Raw genomic sequence first — 20,747 nt, 5'->3', positions numbered from 1 at the left:
AAACCCTGCAAAACCAGTTATACTGGAGGCAATAACAGGACAATATAAATATGTGTACAGTAGTATGTATGCCATGGGAAGCAAAGGCGCTCTCAAGCCACTCCAAACACCCTTCAGAACCATTTCTGTTCTTTCTATGGGGTTTGTAGTACAGACAGGTGTGTATAGCAGTGTGTATAGAAATAAGGACCTCCTTATGGTTCTTAAGCTATCATATTTGTGCACGAAATCCTCCCTCAGCAGCATGAGATCAGATTACGATTGCAATCCAAAGCACCCTTATCAGCTCCTACTAAACCCAGTGGGGTCTACTTCCAGTTAAACATGTTAACTATTTGGTTGTAAAGAGCATTGATTTTTAGGGTTAGTAATTAATCATGAAAGAGTTCTATGGGTGAATTTCATGTTATAGGATTAAATGCAGCTTTGTGTTTTCATTCTGTAACTTGTTTACTTCAATATGTCTTTCCTACCTCAGGTGTCTGTATAAAGAAGTAAAGAAACTACAATTCATAATTTCACATTTAATGACTCCTTTCGTGGAGAAAGATGAGGAATCTGTTTTCCTTAAGGAAAGCCTCAATCTAAAGTTACATAAGAAAGAGGATCTCGAGTGCAGTGTTTCTCAATGTTTTTCCTCTGCCGTGCCACGTCACATGGTCCACCTATTTGTAGTACCACTGGAAGTAACTGGTGATCAAATCATCTCCAGTTATGTCTGGGTAGGGAGGCCAGATGTGACACGATAACACCAGCAAGAGGCTCAGGTGGACAGGTGGGCTTTTTCGAGTGTGGAAAAGCATGCTTTGGAGTCTGCCTGCCGCGATGAGCTTCCTACTGCTGTTTTGTCACGTTCTGGGCAGCAGGGGTTCCATAAGTACCACCAGACACCACTTCTCAAGTACCACTGGTTGAGAAACACTGCTCTAGTGGCACTGTGAAATGAGCTCCATTACAGAAAGATCACATGGGCACACAGACAGCTTGGTGGATTGTCTGTCTCTTTTGTCTGGGTTCAACCAGGACAATACCTCTATCCAGCCCATCTACTGTGATTGGCATGCCCTTCCCCAACCACTTTTTGTGTTTTAAATAAATTCTTTTTATGTTTTATCTGCCTGTAGTTGATTGAACTCCCTCAGGGCCTTTCCCTAATCCACCTAGATCATGGACTAAAGACTACAACATAAATATGTTGAGAATCAGCCATGTGAGTGGCTTTTGAGGACTGTCTCTTTCTGCTTGGCTTTGTCCTCATGTTTCCAGTGGAATCCTCTAATATGGGCAGATTAGACAATTGTCTTAATAGCTTTTGTCAGACCCTTCAAAATCTTCTGTAGAAATAAGTACTGGAAAAATTCTGCACTGTTTCATGCATTTGCCTTATCTTACACTTCTTTTTGTGATAAATTTGTGCCTATGTCAGAAACCTCATAACATACTCTCATCTATTGTGAAATTTGACATTTATCCTAATACTCTGTTTTTTTGAAATGATTTTCAGAATAATTAAAAGATCTAATTTCTACCCTTTCTTATAAGCTTCAGAGTTGGAGTATTCTTCTGATTTTGCATGTATCAATAGGACATATGCTTGTTGGGCTCTGTGCAGCCAGATCCCTTATGAATATTCAAAGGATTCTTATCGTGAGCCAGTCCTGTATTGTCTACTGACTAGCCATAGTTTGAATGCCTGCAGAGGTCTATAGCTGGACACTAAACGGGTTGTTAAAAGTGGTTTCTCAACCCCATTATTGCATTTTTGACCATTTTGGGGGGGAGGGGGTCCAAATACACTGCTTGTTCTCCAGTATCCATAGACTTTTGGTAGAGATAAACAAGTTCAGAAATAAGATGCTGAAATTCCTCATATAAGGATCAAGATCTATTCCCTTACTCCTAGGACAAAAGGGAAAAATGTAAGGAGCTCAATTTTTAGCTTAAGTTACCTGTGTGACTTGCCAGACACTTGAGCAAAATGTTCCAGCTGGCTGTATTTGCGTTCGGTGTTAGCTTAACTTCAGCATAAACATCCTCCCCTCACCTCTGTTTGGAGGGTATCGGCTTTCAAGGTGATTAGCTCCAGGGAACACCTTGCCCATGTAACAGCTGCTCTTCCATATGGATGTGTGTGCTACATTCAAAGATAAGTTAAGGTAGTCCAGAAGGTTTTTGTGGAAAGCAAAGATGCTGGTTTCATGAATTCTGGTAAAACTAACATCTGGCAAAGATTGCTTTTAAAAGGCTGCCTGTTTCTTGCTTCAGTAATAGAGCTACTTTGTTTATTACTAGAATGATCTCTGAGACAGAGAAATGTGTGCCTTGTGGTGTAGAACCTGCAGTGAGTTTTTTTATCTTAGATAAATATTGCAGGAATCTGATGCACAAGGTGGCTTACTGCTGTATCTACCTTGATGCAAAAGTGTGTGAGAGAAAAGTCTACCTCTTATTCCTCCTTATTTGTTCTTACAGAATAGGAACTTGTCAAGCTGAAACCCCAACATCTCAGTTGCAAACTGCAGTTAGCACCTTTGAATTGGAAATAACAAGTGGGGACTATTAAAAAATGGTACAATGTATTCACAGTCTGAGAGTTGAACCAGGTGTGGTGAAAGGGGGCATGTGAGGGAAGTGCATGGAGCAGGCTAGACACTGCTACTAACCAGTAGCATGTCTATTGGTTAGTAACAGCCCTCGTGACCCTTCTTTCTCCCAGCAGGTTAGTTTTGAAGGGTATTTGGGGAGTTCATTAGGCAGTGGAGTCACTAGGGTTCACATCACCTGGCGCGGGATGCCAGCGTGTCACCCCCCATGCAGTGGGTGGGGCAACACTCCGGGTGGTGGGCGTGCTGATGTACTATCACTCCACCCCCACTGATTTTTTTGTCTGTACCATTTGATAGAACAAAGATAGAACACATTCTGCATGAAATTACACATTGATTGATATATAACATGATGGTGTTATTCCTCCAAACTGTGATTTTGGTCACTAGTGGTGTCACACCTCCCCCCAGGGTGTCAACTTACTAACACGTTTTTGCAGCAGTTCTCAAACTTTTAGCACTGGGACCCACTTTTTAGAATGACAGTCTGTCCAAGACCCACCAGAAGTGATGTCATGGTGGAAGTGACATCATCAGGCAAATTAAAATAAGTATAAATAATTAAACTAAAACAAATAATTAAATAAGTAGAAGCCAGCCCTGGTCCACCAAGTGAATTTCCTCTGCAGCCTGTCTGCAATAACACCCCCCTCCAAAATCTGTAAGGTTTTCAGTCCCACCCAGTGCCCAGTTCAATTTAAGAACTCCTGTTTAAACCAGATCACTGTCAGAATCCATGTGGCTTTGCAAGTCTCAAAAAAGTTCACCTTATCAGCTGAAGCCTCTGCTTTGATCCTTTTTAGTGGGGGTGGGGGTGAGAGGCTGCCTTCTGGAGCATTTGTTGAGCTCCAGTTCCATTAGATCAGGACTATTCTGGTGGCTTCACATTCCCCTTTACCTGGCCTGACCACCAGCCAAGGCATGTTTGCTTACTCGCGAGTAAACTTGACAGTGAGGTTTAGTTTCGCTTTCCATATGGCTCAATATATTCGGCTGCTTGGAGGGAGGGACTTCCTTCTTAGGTGTTTTTGGGGGCTGCATTCACTGGATCAGGACCATTCTGGTGGTGTTGTATTCCTCTCAGCCTGCCCTTTCTGATGGACTAAGGCAAGTTTGCCTACTCATGAGTAAACACTTGATACGGCTCAGTTTCACTTTCCATAGGGCACCATGCATTTTTTGTTCTCTGGTTTTTTGGCCATAACATTTCTATCCTTTCTATCAAAGGAGATATTTCACTCTGGTTTCTTGCATTGCATTCTGCTGGAAATTCTGCATCCAACGGTATATAACATGATGGAGTTACTCCTAACCACTGTAATTTTAGCGTGTCATCCCCCCTGTGCATGTCACCCAGTGTGGCCCACACCCCCTAGTGACGCCACTGTCAGTAGGTCTCCACTGCTGCCACGGAGGCAGGGAAAAGCCAGACAGAGAGAACACCTTGGACACTTCACAGCTTGAACTGTAAAGGGTTCCCAAAATCTCGAGCAGTGGTGCTCAGAGTGGTGGGTCATAACCCACCATAGGAACAAAAAACAGGTCACTTCCCCCTAAGGGGAGTGACCCAGTAATGGGTGTCCTAGTGGTGCCACAGTGATCCTCTGCGGGTCTCCCCCAAGCTTCTTTTTGCTCTGATCTGAAGATCCAAGCGAGTAGTGGTAAACCGGAAGTCACACTGATCTTCAGATTGGAGCAAAACAAAACTTGGGGGAGACCCGCAGAGGGGGCTGCGGGTCTTCTGGACTCTCTCCAAGGCTTGCAGACCCTCTCAGGTAGGCTGGCAAACCTCTGGGTACCTGTGGTGCCACAATAGCTGTGGTGCTGCTGGGGCACATCCCCCCTCCAAGTCCTCGCCTTCCCGCAACCACCTACAAGTGATTGTTGGATTCCCAGTGAGTTTGAGAACTGCTAATCTAGAGGATTCCCACTTGTACAAAACCCAAAACAATAGCAAGGACTGGGACCAAGCAGGCAGCAAAGAGCGAGCAAAGGAGTGTATTAAAAGACTGAATAAACAATTCAAAATAATAGAAACTCACCCCAGCAGTGTCTGTTCTAGTGGCTGTCTGCTGGTGTTCTTTTTGCATCTTTTTAGATTGTGAGCCCTTTTGGGACAGGGAGCCATTTAGTTATTTGATTTTTCTCTGTAAACCGCTTTGTGAACTTTTAGTTGAAAAGCGGTATATAAATACTGTTAATAATAATAATAATAATAATAATAGAAACAGAAAGGATACAGATTATTTGGTCAAAACATTATTGTGAGCAGGAATTATTAAAATAAATATGCAGAAGAACTTTTGTTAATATCTCCACCATAAATACCCAGAGATAAGATTATTTGACAAAGACCACATAGAAAGCTGGGACATGAGAAGGATGGTTCATTTCAGTATCCTTTTCCTCTGGTCCCAGTCAGCCATCTGAACTAGCGGGGAGATAAAAAGTCTAGTTATGCTTCCATTAGCAATGCCGCTTCTGCTTAATTTACTTTGCATGTTGCCTTTCTGGTTATGATGAGACAAGCAAACACTCTGGCTGTCCATCCATTCAGAGCAATAAAGAAATGTAGTCATTTTGCATCTGGTCTCCCCGGAACTTGATTAATGAACAGTGGCCATTGTCAAGCTAATCTATGTAACTGCTGGCTTAAAACCAGTTCTGTTTGCTGACCGTTTAGGAATTAAAGGGACCTTGTCAAATTGAAACAAGCCAATACTATATTTTTGTCGAGTCATATTCCAATCACAGGTCTCCATTTCCCCATTCTTGAAGTGGAGTATTCAAAGGATACTACTAAGGCCCGAGCTCCTGGCTTTCATCATAAGGCAACTGTGTAACTACCAAGAAAAGTGTGGGAGTGACAGAGGGTTATTGCTAGTTTCATTGGGTACAAAGGACAAAACCATACATCAGGGATGTTCGGTCATTGGAGGCGGGTGTGGTAGAGCCTAACCTGGGCTCCCAGACACAACTGGAGGTGTTCTCTGGTCGCATCCAGAAACCCTTCTGAGGTCCACATAGGCTGCGCATGGTCTCTGCGGGGTTCGGAAAGCCCCCAGAGGTGTTTTAAAAGCACTTCAGTTTGCTTTTAAAAAATCTCCGGGGGGGGTGCAGCCACTGTGGGTTTCAGAAAGACTCCAGACACAACCGGAACAAGGTTCCAGTTGCTTTAGGAGGCCTAGTGACCCAATGTTACGTCACTTCTGGGTCACGTGACATTCTGTGCCTCACCAGCCTTGGTGTGCCTATGGTTTATTTCCTAAATAGCCATGGGGCAGGTGGAATTCAGATAAAGATTGCACTATGAAGGCTACAAACCTTCCTTCCCTGCCAAGCTGGGCCTCTACGGCTGCCAGGCCTTTCCTGCCAGGTGGGCCCTACAACTACTGTTTGCTTTGGGAGGAAAGGGAGATTCTTTTTGAGGTAAGTAGTAGACACAGGTTGAGTCCGTAGACTGGAATTGCTGTGGAGGTGAAGGGTTAAAGTCCCCTCTCCCTCTCATGATCCTAATCCATGGGGGTCTGTTAGGAGCAGCTGGGCCCAATGCAGTGCATTTGCATGGGGGGCACCCCCTGTGCGTGTCCCCTACTCACAAGCAGTCATGGTGATCCCAGTGCTAATGTTTACTCGTGCAAATCACGGCACCCAGAAATAGTTGGCTGTGACATGATGACATCACCACCAGCTGCTTCCAAGAGGCCCACTCTGTTGCAAGGGGTCTCTGTTTAGGATATCTTGTCACATTTTAAGGCCAGCGCTGTTTACACATATACTATGCTTTACAGCACAATGGCAGCAGCTTTGAAACTAATTGTGCACATACAAGTCCTGTTCAAATTGATGCAAGTTTTGAATTCATGAGTGAGTTCAGGGCTTTAACATTTATTTTAAAGCACACATCTGTAGACTATGCAGAAAAGTAACTTTGGCCCAAATCATAACTTTGGCTCATAATCATAACTTTCCAGCACTGGCACAGCTGTGCCAATGGGACGTGTGCTGCATCCTGCAGTTGGGTGACACTCATGGAGGCTTCCTCAAAGTAAGGGAATGTTTGTTCCCTTGTGTCCAAGCTTCAATGCCCTTATGTCGGTGCTGGAAAGTGGGTTAGGATTGCGCCCTTAGTGTCTTTCTTTAGATATTGTAGGCATATGCATGGGATTGTAAAAGCCTGACTTCTTTCACTTACCCTCCTAAAATGAATAAATACAAGCATGGTATGTGCTGCTCTTCAGACAATTGTCAGCGAGGCTAACCAAAACTGAAAATAGTAAAACAATAGAACAATGAAACAATAGAACAATTGATCACATTAAAGAGTAGCAGAGAACAATAAAATCCAGATTAAAATCATGCACAGAAACTCAGAAACCAATAGGACTTAGTGCACTGTTTCCCTGTCTGTGGGTTTGGACCCACCAGTGGTCATGACCCATCAACTCCAGAAAGCTGGCAGGCATTATTGCCTGCAACACGGAAGCCACTTCTAGGTTGCATTGGCGTGTAACACATGCTATTGGCCATGTTGCACTGTGCCCTGGACACAGCGGGCGCCATGACCAACTGAAAATTGGCTGCAACCCACCTGTGTATTATGACATACAGATTGGGAACACATCACATTATTTGGCACAACACGGCCAAAGACACAACATGGAACTAGCTTCCACATATGTGCCATATTACGTACCTTGCAGCTTCCTGGGATCAGGCCCGGGACCCATTGCAGATGACAAAGTGGGATGTGAAGGTAAGGAGTTTAGTGGATAAAAAGTCCTCACCCAGCACCAAGCCTCCCTGAGGAGATCATTCTGGAATCTGGGTGCTGCAATTCAAAAGGTCCTGCATGGATAGTTATCAGTCTCACTTGTGCAGGAACTCTTAAGAAGCAGTGGTGACATCCAGGGATCAGTCAAATTGGGTATTGGCTCAGGGTCCATGCCAGGTCAACTCCTGAACCTTCAGTACTGGTGGCAGTAGTAATGTCTACTGTGCCGTGGGGGTGGGCAGGGGGACAGCACAGGGGCCCAAAGTGGGTCTCTGCCATAGTGCCAGAATCAGGATGTTGAAGGCCCTGAATGAGAAGAGCCATTGAAGATCGTAATAGTTGAAAATGTCCATGTGAGAGACAGTGGTCCTTAAGGCTTCCTGGGCCCTAGCTAGTCAGGGCTTCAAAGGTCAGGAACTGGCACCTGGTACTGAACCTGGAGATAGGAGTAAGAAGAGTAGCTGTTATAGATAATGGAATACCTTCATGTCAGAGCTGCCAAATTCTATTTTAACATTTTTTGACACCCTACTGTTTGCCTGTTGTATATGTTTCTCTGGATCAGAACATACCAAACTTCTCTTATATTCTGTGGAGACATAATATTCTGTAATAAGGGGTGGGGGGAGCATCTGTCATCTGTGCTAAATGACACAGTGTTGTTTTCATCCTCTGTGTTTTCTCTTCCAGTCTGAATACCATTATGAATACACAGCATGTGACAGCTTAGGCTCCAGATGGAGGGTAGCTGTGCCACACACCCTAGGACTCTGCACCGGCTTGCCAGACCCCGTCAAAGGCACAGAATGCTGTAAGCCATCATTTCTGGCACTCCATCTTTCCTGTCCACAGCTGTTTCCACCACATCAGAGATTCCTGAGCTACGTTGATCCATAGGGCTTGAGATATTTGTCAGATGCATGGGTAGCACTATTATTTCAGCAAAAAATAAAAAATAAAAAATGACATGCTTGTTATGGAAGCAGGCCTGATTCCCCACTCCTGCTAATAACCGAACATTCAGAAGAAAGATTTTAAGGTTACATCTCTTGATCGAGAATTCATCTCTGCCACTCTTGCCTCTGACCCTTTAGCCCATGAGGAGAGTGTTTTAATATTTGCAAGTTGAATGTAAAAAGGTTAAGAATATTTCTGTATTTTATGACTGGGTGGAGGGTTTGAATGGGTGTTTGTTCTTCGTTTAGTCTTTTTGTACACACAACTGATATTTTACTGAGGTTATTTTACTCAGCTTACGCAGATCGATCTGGTGGCTTTCAACTGTTTAATAAACCTGTTACATGAATCAATGAAAACATTCTCACTGACTGAAAAGTGGCCCTTCTGCCATACTTTCAAAAATCAAAAATTCCAAATCATTGAAAAAATTTTTGATACTCTGGTCTTTCTTTAATGAGCCCAGAACACCTGTGGTTACCAAGTGGTTTCCCACCCAGGTATTGTATAGGACCTAATAATGTACCTTTAGATTATTCTCTATTTTTTTAACGTGTACACATGCGTTTAACGAATTAAAGATAGCATGATCCCTAAATGCTCATTGCCACTCTCATCCCCAAAAAGGTAGAGGGAATTATTCTGTTATTTTGCCAATCTTACTGTCAGATATACTTTCATTGACAGCAAATGATGCCTATCAAATTCTGGATGTAATCAGAAAGAGGGTTTACCTTTCTGTTCATCAGCAAGAAAGAGACTTTGGGTGCAATCCTCACCCCTTATGTCAGTACTTTCCAGCAATGGCATAGCAGTGACAATGGGACATGTGCTACATCCTGCAGTTGGGTGTCACTCACAGAGGCCTCCTCAAAGTAAGGGAATGTTTCTTCCCTTACCGCTGTGCTGGAAAGCACTGACATAAAGGGTTAGAATTTCGCCCTTTATTGTTGAAAGGAATTCTCAGCATTTGATAGCTGTACCTGTAGGAGAGCTGAACTGTGGCAAGAAGCATTGTTTTACTCTAGAATCTCAGCTCTTGCAAAGCTTAATTTGAATATTATTGTTAAGGAAAATCAATGAAGAAATAAACACTATTTTTAATCCAGACTGTCCTAAAGTTGGGACAAGCTATCATATTCAGTAAACAAGCAGAAACTTAAAAGATTTAATAGTTCTTTTGATATGATGGATCATAATAGAAGTGAGGCATTAGCAGCAATTAGAATGTCTTCAAGGGCTTAAAACAATTAATTGATTTTTAATTTTGTTCTCCATTCACATTTTGATATACTGTAAATCAGAACTGACTTTGGCTATGGTTCTTTTCTTCCTTAAAACTTGGCTCTGATCTCTCATTCCTCCTGAAGGAACCCCAGAAATGACTCCATTGCAATAAAATGACATTCAAAACCACATGATCAATGTGGGTCAAGAGATGTTGGCTTTTTATTTTTGTTTCTTTAACACTCCTCTACCCGCAGAATAGAGTAGAAACAGCAGACATATGTAGTATTTTTTTCAAATCTAGCTAAGTTATATTTGTTTTTCTCTCACAGGAGATACAAAAAGAAGACTGGCAAAGGTTATGAAGAAGACCCTTAAGTGTATGATGAAAATACACTCAGTTGTAAAACCAGTTTGATTAACTAGATCCTACCGTGCATTCAAAGATATAATGAGATGCCTTGGAGCTCCCCTGCCCAATTTCATTATTTTTTTTAAATCCAATATCTTGCATACTTCCAAAACGATTGGGAAGTTATTTCAAATAATCTCCATTTTGCCTCCAGATACTTCATTACATCTCTGCATGCATAGCTGGATCCAGATAAGTAGGGAGAAATTAAAATTTAATGGCTGGTTTGGCTAGTAAAAGAAGAACCACCAGGATCTGACAGTGACAAATTCTTAGATATTTCCCTCCCAGCTTTGTTTCAAAATCTTTAAAGCTTGGCAGATGTGAAGAGGGAAGCAATATTTCCTTAATCTTTGCTGAATAAATAGTTCTGTTGTTGGAAAGCACCATTGTGGCACAGCTGCATTGTGGCAAGTAACACCAGGAATCACTATAGAAAGTCTGTGCAAGGTTTTCATTCATACTTTCCTTTTTTGGTGGTCTTCTATATTTCAGCATTTTCCTGCAAAGCTGGTGAATTCTTGGACATGAAAGATCAGGCTTGCAAACCTTGTGGAGAGGGCACATATTCTCTGGGCACTGGCGTCAGGTTCGATGAATGGGATGACCTGCCCCATGGCTTTGCCAATATTGCAACCAACCTTGAAATCGATTACAGCTTCACAGATCCTGTGGAAAACTGCAACATGTGAGTCAGGTTGTTGGTTATCCTTTATGCTGGAACACATCAGTCTTGAAAACCAGACTGCAGGACTTCAGCCATTGTCCATAAGCTGCAGATTCAAAAAGCAAAGCACTTTGTTTGGTATGCTGATGAAAATCTCCCGTCTGAGTTTTTATGTAATTAGGAAGCTTCTGAACTACACATTTTTGTTTCCAGAGCAGCTCATGTACATTGGCTGTCCATCATTTTTCAATTTTTTTTCTAGATTTTGTGCAGTTACCTGCACATGTGTGAAATTACATCTGGTTTCAGTTCTCTCTCTCTCTCTCTCTCTTGTGTTCGCACACAATTTCTTCCCCTCCTCTTATAGGTAACAGATACTTAATAAATCAGAGTGCAAAAAGGAATCCTAATGTCATTCAATGGTAGCAAAATTCCTTTTTACACTGTGATTTAATGAATGCTCATGAATTCATAATCAGTAGCCTGTTTAAAAAAAATGAATTAAAAACTATGGCAAAATTGTGCACATTTCCAAAATTAAATTCAGAAATTTAAGAGTTTGAAGCAACAGAGCACAGTGAGGCAAGGCGGGGGAGCGGAGAGGGTTTAGCTCAATTACCTGCGTGTTCCTTCTCATGTAAGCGTTCAGCCCAACTAATATAACCAAGCATACATTGGAATAGTTAATTGTATATTGTCTCCCACTTATTTCAGTGGAACTTTCAAATAAGAGTTCTTAGGGTTGCCCTTACTACAGTGATTTGTGGGTAGCAGCAACTCAATGGCAAACCTACACTGCAAACATAAACTGACTTTATTATTCCAGTTTTAAGGCCCAATCCTGTGGGCCAGTAGTGCTGGTGCAGGAGCTCAGCGCTGGTGCTAGGTGTCGTAAATGCCATAAAGCACGTTTATGGCCCCTTTGGACACCAGTGCCTGGAAGAGGATGCTGTGTGGCCACTGGAGGTAAATAAAACCGCCGGGCAGTGGTGCAGCCTTTTGGGTGGGGCAGAGTGGAGCAGGGGGAGGAACCGGCCCGAGAGAGGGTGGAACCAGTGCATGCCTCCTCCACTGGATCCTGTCCTCCGTGTCAGGCTGGAAAGCCCAACATGGAGTTTCTCCAATCTGCACCAGCAAAATAGCTGGTGCAGACTTGAGGAAGCCTATTCCAGGGCCTGCATCCTTACTTGGGGGAAGGGAATGAATGTTCCCTTCCCCCAGGGAGACCTCCGCAACCTCCGGAGGGCCATTGGATGCAGAGGTAGTCCTTTTGGCGCTGTTGCACACAGCAGCGGTGAGGTACTTATGATTGGGCTGCCAATTAAGTTTTTTTTTTAAAGGAATCTGGAATTCTTAAGGCCCATATACATTGGTGCAAAAACCTAAAATGGCTATGAACACCCATGCCTGTGCACAACCTGTGTGTAGAATCACAGTGTGTTTTGCCCAGTTTTTTGTGATGGGTCGATGACTGGTTAAATGGGTGATGGGTGATCTTCTAGATTGAGCTACTATGGTGGTTTTTAAACTGGGGTGTCGCGACGCCCCAGCCTGAAGGACTTGGCCTCTTTCCCCTTAAGGGGCAGGGCAACGAGGAGGCAGGAGAAGCTCAGGCGGGCTGCAGGGACTGGGATGAACTAACCCACGACAGCCACTAACCAGAGCTTCCCACCTCATTAGAAGTGAAAGTGGAGCATTCACATTCCACTTCCACAAAACCGGAACCACTTTCACCTCTAACAAGCTGGGGAGTCCTGCAGATGCTCGCGCAGGGCTCCCCGCACCCCAGGATGGCTGCTGCAGGGACTGGTGAGTGCATCCGAGTCCCTGCAGGCCCCCCTCCGGGGCGACGCGATCCTGGGGATCGTGTTGCTGCCTCTCCCCCCCGCCCCTGCAGCCTCCCTCCCACTGCCCCTGCAAGGACTTACAGTGGTGCAAACTCTCCAAGAGAGTTTGAAAACTGCTGGCCTACTAGATTAGCACATCTAGTTGCTGACCTGGTCTGTTAGTTAATGCCTATAATCATCCCTGCTGCTTATCTACTAATGGAAAGTAGTGTGGGTCTGCACCAGACACCTATACATTACATCCTGCTAGCGCATGCAGTTTCCTGTACTGTCAGTTTAGTTCTACAGCAGATACACAGGAGAAGACCTTGTGCTGGCCCATTTTTCAAGGCTAGGAGCCTACACATCTCCTTCACTTTAACCCAGCCACCTGTCACAACTGTCCAAGCAGTGCTAGCAGATTTCTGCTGCAGTCTGCTTCAGCTGCATTTCATCATGCACTCTAGCCAAAAGTCTGAGAAAGATGAGACACTGCAACTATTTCATGACATGTCCCAGCACACTTTTTCGGTGGCTGGCTGGTGGATGACGCATGGGCCATGTCCAGCTATGCAAGCTCAAGCACTATTGATTTTAATCATCCCTGTTCGATACTTGTACTCCTGATCCACACTTGGACAGTTTTTAATGTGGCTGTTTTATGAACTTTACCCTGGATTTTTAATGTGTGCTGCAGTCAAGGCTCCCAAGCTCTACCCTGATGATTTGTCTCTAATACCTGCTGGAGTCCAATGCCTGCCTGCTTGTTTTTCCATCCTGGTGCTTTGATCATTTTGATGCCAAGGAAAAGCAAGCTCAGACTCACCAGGCAGGAGGCATCTTTTAAAGATTATTTTTTTGCTGAAAAACTCGACAGCCTGGTGCTGTGAAGTGTTTGTGCAACTTGCAAATGTAACCTACTTCCAGTATCCCTTAAATTATTCTTCTGAGCATATTCGAAGACTGCCATTGCCATCTTTTTCTCATTACGGTTGTCTGGATCAACCAGCTTGTCTTAGATCAGGGGTACCTTTCATGGGGTGGAGGAGGGTGTGTATGTGCAAGTTATGTGTTACTTTCTCTGGTAAGAGAAAATGATCTATTCCTTGGAGCAAATTGCTTTTTGTTTCCATAAATGTTCATGAAATCCCAAAGTATTGGGTTTATAATAGGTATTTTGGCTTTTATCTCCATTTCTTATGTTGGAAAGAAGAGATAATACAGTGCCTGTTTTTCAGATGGTGAATAATGAGTTGAGGGGAAAAGGCAGAGTTTAAATACAAAAGGTGCTTCTGGCATAATAAGGTTTTAGATTTGGAGAGGATGGTATGGAGAACAGAGACAGGCATGCGAGGATAAAGGAAAGGAGATCAAAACACAAGATGGGGGAGAAGAGCAGAAATGGATTACTTTGTTCATGTTCCCCCTTTCCCTGTCAGCAGTGGTGTCGCTAGGGGACTGCGGGGGGTGCAGGCTGCATTGGATGACATACATGGAGGTGTGATACCACTACTGGCCAAAATTTTTTAAATCTTGGTATTTTTGAATAATATCATCATGTTATATATCAATCAATGCAGAATTTCACGCAGAATGCAATGGGACAAATGGTATTGAAATATTTCTATTCTATCAAAAGTTATAGCCCAAAAACCAGCAGGTTGGGGCAATGGTACATCACCATGTCCACTGCATGGGAGGAAGTCCATCATAGGGATAACGTGCTGGCCTCCCGTACTGGGTGACACAAACCCAAGTGACAGCACTGTCTGTCAGAGTTACTTTCCTTTCCTCCTTGTTTTGCATTTTGTCCCCTGCTAACTGCCACCTTTTATTTGGCGGTCCTCTTATATCATCATGGCCACCAGGGAGATGGTAACTGTCCCTATTCATCCCAGGAAAGCTGTTGATGTGGTCTCCATTGTATCTTAAAATAAAAAGAAAAAAAAGAAAGAAGAAATGGGGCAGCCCAATCCTACCTAACTCCCTGCATGACCATGCAACGTTGCCAATGTGGTGTCCGTTGCATCCCGTGGGAGAGTTTTGACCTCAGGAGGCCTTCTTGGGGTAAGGGTCTGTGTCTGGCTGTTGGGTCTACTTGTATCAGCGATATTGCTGGTCCATGTGAACCTGTGAACGCAGCCTGGAAAAGGGGTCGGTTTTTACTGGGCACTGCTGCCTCCAAATCTGCCCCCTTCCTAGTGGACATGATCCAGCCTCCTCTTAGCCTGTCTTCTCCCGTCCTCCTCCACCTGCTTCCACCCCATCCTTGCTTCCGTCCCTCTCCTTGAGCAGCCTTACATCAGACAGCAGGTGTCCCCAGTCCATCACTGTGTGGACCCAGCCACTTACTGTTTGTGGTGGCGGCCAGGCCACACTCTAGGGTTGTTGCATTTGTGACAGCCAGAAAGCATGTTACACCTCTGCAATGTGTGTTCCAACTGGATTTGTGCAAGACTTTCTGGAGAGTTAAGTGTCCCAAGGTAGGGAAAAATAGACAAAATGTAGGGGAGAACAGAGCATTTATCTCAAGAGGTATAAACTGAATCTCTGAATCTTGAAACACTCATTAATCTGTAGTGTCGATACAGCCTGTCCTTTTGTTTAATGAGCCATCAAAGCATGTGGCACAGTGTTAAGGGCTGGATAGATTTGAAGTTGAAGTTTCAGCTCATTGTATGACCTTGGACAGGTTGCTGTCTCTGAGCCCCAGTTCTCCATGCGTTTACTGAGAGAGCAAACTCAATAAAAATAATAAAGAGTTTGGCATATTAAAAGAGCTAGATAAATCATGTGTAGTTGTAGTCAGGGCTGGCCCATAGATGAAACAAATGACTCGGCTTATGCTGAGCAGCAGTTGTGGGGACAAGTGAACAGATTTGCGATGCCCAAGTTGTTGGAGGAATCTTAAAAATTGGTTTCCTCTTTGGGGGGAAGCAGAGTAGCTTCAGCAGCAGACACCCCCCCTTGCTGGGTAGCAACCCAGGGAAGCTCCCACACCCGGCTGACTGCTAATTAAGAAAGACAAATGACAGTGGCTGGTTGAAGTTGCAAAAGAGAGTCATTTACTCACAGTTCCATAGAAGCATGTTTACAGCATCTGATTATGATCAGAGGTTCACTAAACTTGAGACAGCAAGGCCCTAAAGCTGCCTCGCCCTGTGTGTGCCATGTGGCCAAGATGGCAGCACCAGCAGAGCCCTGCTGGGTGCGACCTTGTCAGGTCAGTGTGGAAGAGAGGCAGAGAGCAAGAGAGGGCGTGCACGGAGCAGAAGGGAAGGTTATAGGGTCTGGGCCACACCCCCCACATAGGTCACCAAAAGGGGACAGGTAAAGAGTCGGGTTACTGGGCCATGGCTTAACCCTTTCAGGACAGTATCCTGCCACCTCCTGGACAGCAGACGGCGTTGCTGCAAACTCCAACACAAGTTAGCCTCCACCGCCTCCGTCCAGCTGCTGTGGACAGAGCCACTAAAAGCGAATGGGAAGTGGATCAGCAGGCAGTGAACCACTTCCTTATCCCTTTACCTCAGTCCTTTCTCACGCATCCTTTTAAGTAAAACAGAAAGTCTTAGATGCACTGGGATCATGGAATATCTGAGATAAGTGGATAGGAAACTGGATTCCTGCCATTGTGCACATGCATGTCCTCAAAAACCTGCACAGGAGGTAGCAATTCCTACCACATTCCTTGTATTGTCCTTTTAAATAAAGCAGGAAGTACAGAATGCAGTGGGATCACTCCCAGCACATCCCACACTTCCTATTTTATTCAAAGGGACCACACAAGGAATGTGGTGGGGAAGCAGATTGCTGCCTTTTGTGTGTTTTTGATGGTGGTGCCACCACCACTGCCACCCTGCTTGGAGGTAATGCGATGGGGGGTGGATGAGGTGGTGGCAGGAGGCAGCAGCAACAAACTTTCTCTACCTTAGCCATAACCTGCTCTCAGGCTCTCGCTGGTTGTAGCAGAGATGATCTGGAGGCTTGAACGAAAGCCATGGGTGGCATGGACCATTTGAACCTTCCTGGCAATGTTACCTACTAAGTCATATTAACAGTGTTAAGCCTGTTGAAGGTCACATCTGAGAGCAGGGCTCTTCTTAATTAACAAAAGAAAAAGAAAAACTGGAAGGATTCAGCATACATTTTATCATATACTCTCGGTGTCTCTGCTGGAAGCCAGTAGCAATTCTGTGGAGTGGATTGATCTGTTGCTAAGGAGAGTGGGGATTCTCTTTCTCCCACCACACCACACCACACCACACCCCATTCCTTGCAGGACAGAACCTTTAGTTGCCCTTGTACAGAATGTGCTTTGTCCCCTGCAGCAGTTTCTGATATTCTACAGTGCCATGTTATGTTCCAGCATATAATGAAAATGAGTGATGTGGAGGGGATACACTGAACTTAGCGCAGCAGACTAGAATGTTGCCATTTCCAAGGCCAGGAGAGTTCACCTCAGTGTAGTCTGCTTGCTTTAATTAAGTGCCCCTGGATTTCAGATCCAATTGAATCTGGCATGAACTCATCTGGATATTGTATTGCTTCTGGGCATTTTTGTATCCTGGCTAGGATGATGGTGTGAATCCTTCCTACACTCCATATTTCAGTGGAGACATCACATCTGGTGTTGGTGCTTTTAGCTTTCTCATCTCTCATCAGTTAATTGAACTCTGTTGTAATGTCTCTGGAGCTATGCACTAGCACTCCTGTAACTGCAGGCTTCTTGCTCTTCCTCTCTTTCTATTCTGTTCCAGGTCAACATGGGTTCCTCGGGGAGATTACATTGCCTCCAACACGGACGAATGCACAGCCACTCTGATGTATGCTGTTAATCTCAAGCAATCTGGCACTGTCTCCTTTGAGTACATCTACCCAGACAGCAGCATCATCTTTGAGTTCTATGTATGTTTTCCATGACTTGGTTAGAGCAATCTGTCTAGCTTTCTGTTACTGTGCTGTGTTCCAGAATGGGTTTCTCTTGTACACTATATTACAAAACTTATCCACCTTGGCTCCAGCATTCACCTTCTAACTCCACTTAGAAGATGGAGTATTATCCTCTGTACTAAGAAAAAGGTTTTCTGATATTTAAAATAGAAGCTATGGAAGTTTATGTCCAGCTTAGTCTTTCTTGCTTGTACAGCACTTGGGAGCACTGCAAATGAGAAGGAATGTGCTGATCCCTGGAGAAGGGGAAAAATGCATCCCTTTAAAATCACAGTTTAAAAAACTGCTTTTCTTACTGATGTAGAGAGACAGTCAGGCAAGCAATTACAGGGATAACCTAATTATCCCCAGATCTTTAACCCATGGAAAAATCCACTGATTTTATCATTTTATCATATACCTGCGGTTTTCAAACTCTCCGGGAGTTTGAAACCCATGGTAAGTCTTTGCGGAGGGGGGGGGAGGCAGCAGGGGCAGGGGGAAGGCAGCAACGCGATCCCCAGGATCACTTCGCTCAGGGGGCTGCAGGGACTGGGATGCACTCACCAGTCCCTGTAGCAGCTGTCCCGGGGTGCGGGGAGCCCTGCGCGAGTGCCTGCAGGGCACCCCAGGTCAGGGAAAGGGAGAGTGGAGCGATCTGCTCTGCCTCTGCAAAGGCGGAAGCGGAGCGCGATCGCCCCACTCTCCCTTTCCCTGACCTGGGGAGTCCTGCAGGTGCTCGCACAGGGCTCCCCACACACAGGGACAGCTGCTGCAGGGATTGGAGGGTGCACCCCAGTCCCTGCAGCCCTGTCAGAGGGGAAAGCGGAGCGATTGTGCTCCACTTCCGGTTTTGCGGAGCTGGGCGCGATCGCTCTGCTTTCCCTTTTCCTGACCTGGGGAGCCCTGCCGAAGGTTGCGCAGGGCTCCCTGCATCCCCAGGAGGCTGCAGGAGGCGTAATCCCATCATGTTATATACCGTTGGATGCAGATGGTTAGGCATAATCCCATCATCTGATATACTGTTGGATGCGGAATGTCCAGCAGAACGCAGTGCAAAAGACCAGTATGAAATACCTCCTTTCTTTCAAAAGTTATGGCCAAAAAACCGGAGAACAAAAAATGCATGGAGCCCTATGGAAAGTGAAACTGAGCCGTATCACACATTTACTCACGAGTAGGCAAGCTTGCTTTAGTCCATTGGAAAGGGCAGGCTGAGAGGAATCCAACAACACCAGAACGGTCCTGATCCAATGAATGTAGCCCCCCAAAAACACCCAAGAAGGAGGTCCCAGTGCTAAAAGTTTGAAAACTGCTCCAATAAGGTGTTAGTAAGTTGACACCCTGGGGGGAGATGACACTACTAGTGACCAAAATTACTAAAATCACAGTTTGTAAAAATAATACCATCATGTTATATATCAATCAATGTGCAATTTCATGCAAAATGCAATGAAACAAACTGCGCTGAAATGTCTTTATTCTATCAAAAGGTACAGATAAAAAACCAATGGGGCAGTGCTATGGTATATCACCATGCCCACCACCTGGAGTGGTGATGTGCTGGCCTCTCGCACCAGGTGACACGAACCCTAGTGACGCCACTGCTTAGAATGACTTCACTTCACAGCCAGTGACACCCCATTCTCCCTGAGCATGTGAAAGAGATATATAATCACTGTGCATTCTTTCCCAGCTCTGGGTAAAGGGAGGGATAATGTCTGTTCTTAAATTGCCTAGCAAAGGAACATTGTTTTTCAAATGGATTAGCAATGCAATTTTTGCCATCCACTGAGTTGGATGGTGAACCCAGGAATAATGAGTCTCAGGAATAATGAGACTCAACCTGTAATACCTGTAAGAGTATTTGCAGCTGTAATACTGCAAGAGTTTACCTTACAGGTATTACAGGTATTACTGTAATACCTGTAAGAGTTTTGCAGCTCTTTAAGAAACAATTATCTCTCTTCCTTTGCATTACAAAGATATTTCAAGCTCTTTTTAAAATTTAAAAAGGTTACTTTGGTATCTCCTCTTTCCTTGTTCAATGTAGTGCTTGTGCAGTGGCCAAGACCTTCACAACTAACTTTTACACCTCCTGCTGTTTAAAGCACCTTGCAGTAAATTGAACAGCTCTGACAAGTTTAAAGTTGCATTTTATGGTTGTTTCTTTAGCCACAAATGATTCTGCTCCTTTATATTGCTTTATCAATGTGTTTGTTGCAGGAACTGCAATCCTAGAACACTAAAATTGGTAAAGAAAGAAGTCATCTGTGTAACCCTAGTTGTTGAAGGACTTGTTAGGGCACTTTCCCCAGCCTATATGTATTCTATAGTATAGAAGTTGTTTTTTTTAATCGCAATTGATCTTTCTGTTCTTAAAGCTATGTCTATATTCCCTCTACTCCATTAAATTTACCACAGACAGAGAGCTTTGTTTTCCAGCAGCAAAAGTGGGGTGTGTGCAAAAAGTTATGTTTACTAAGATACTTTAAGCCACAGAGAAGTCAATCGGCTTGTTTCCCCATGAACAGAAATGGCATCCTCTTCCTGAGTTCTTATCTGTTGCAGGTTCAGAATGACCAGTGCCAGCCAACTGTAGAGGAGTCACGGTGGATGAGAACGACAGAGAGAGGGTGGGAGCTGCATAGTGTAAGTGCCAGAGTTCTTTCACAGGCCAGGTGGCCACAGTGCTTCTATAGGCTTACAGCCAGCAGTGGCTTGGGGAAGGAAAGCTGCATGCACTTCTGGGTGCCAGCACTAAAGTCCAAGTAGGCTTTCAATATCTGCTGAGATTTGATTAAATTGAATATTAATTTGTAGGTAGAGCTGAGTCGCGGCAACAATGTCTTGTACTGGAGAACAACCGCTTTCTCTGTGTCATCCAAATCTCCCAAGCCTGTGTTGGTGAAGAACATTGGGATCACAGGTTTGTGTTTGCTTGGTTCTTGCCTTGTGTCTGGTGCCACACTGTTAGAACAGGTCTTGTGCTGCTGGTGGACAAAGGATTTTTCTCTCTCTCTCACTGTAATCCACTCTCTGTCTTTCTCCTGTTCCCTAGGAGTGGCCTACACTTCTGAATGCTTTCCTTGTAAGGCAGGCACCTACGTGTCCAAACCTGGTTCTTCTTCCTGCCGACAGTGTCCTGCAAACTCCTTTTCCAACAAAGGAGCAACTTCTTGCCACCCGTGTGAGCCAGCGCAGTACTCACGTAAATACCTCCAATAGCTAAGTGAATCATCTGAAAATTTTCAAAGGGAGGTGGGGACTACCCAACGTCACTAGGTGACATATTCCTACATACCCAACCTTAGTCTGCCTTACACTTCATTGCATCTGCTCTGGC

At 44.5% G+C, this 20,747-nt stretch overlaps 1 protein-coding gene across 5 annotated transcripts in view; it reads left to right on the top strand.

Moving 5' to 3' along the window:
• ELAPOR1 (endosome-lysosome associated apoptosis and autophagy regulator 1) overlaps nt 1-20,747 on the top strand; it is a 66,378-nt gene that overhangs the window by 24,521 nt on the left and 21,110 nt on the right. For 2 of the 5 annotated variants that reach the window (XM_066624965.1, XM_066624966.1), the window contains exons 2-7: nt 8,071-8,191; nt 10,472-10,664; nt 17,230-17,377; nt 19,973-20,057; nt 20,229-20,330; nt 20,463-20,612. In XM_066624965.1, coding sequence (XP_066481062.1) covers nt 10,504-10,664; nt 17,230-17,377; nt 19,973-20,057; nt 20,229-20,330; nt 20,463-20,612 — 646 coding nt within the window. In that variant the 5' untranslated portion in view covers nt 8,071-8,191; nt 10,472-10,503. Of the gene's footprint in view, nt 1-8,070; nt 8,192-10,471; nt 10,665-17,229; nt 17,378-19,972; nt 20,058-20,224; nt 20,331-20,462; nt 20,613-20,747 lie in introns of those variants that run through there. The other 3 variants (XM_066624967.1, XM_066624968.1, XM_066624969.1) reach the window with 3 other exon arrangements.

The sequence above is a fragment of the Tiliqua scincoides genome, chromosome 4, assembly GCF_035046505.1.
Source record: "Tiliqua scincoides isolate rTilSci1 chromosome 4, rTilSci1.hap2, whole genome shotgun sequence".
NCBI lineage: Eukaryota > Metazoa > Chordata > Lepidosauria > Squamata > Scincidae > Tiliqua > Tiliqua scincoides.
The sequence above is the reverse complement of the archived record's forward strand: the minus strand, read 5'-3'. Positions and strand labels throughout refer to the sequence as shown.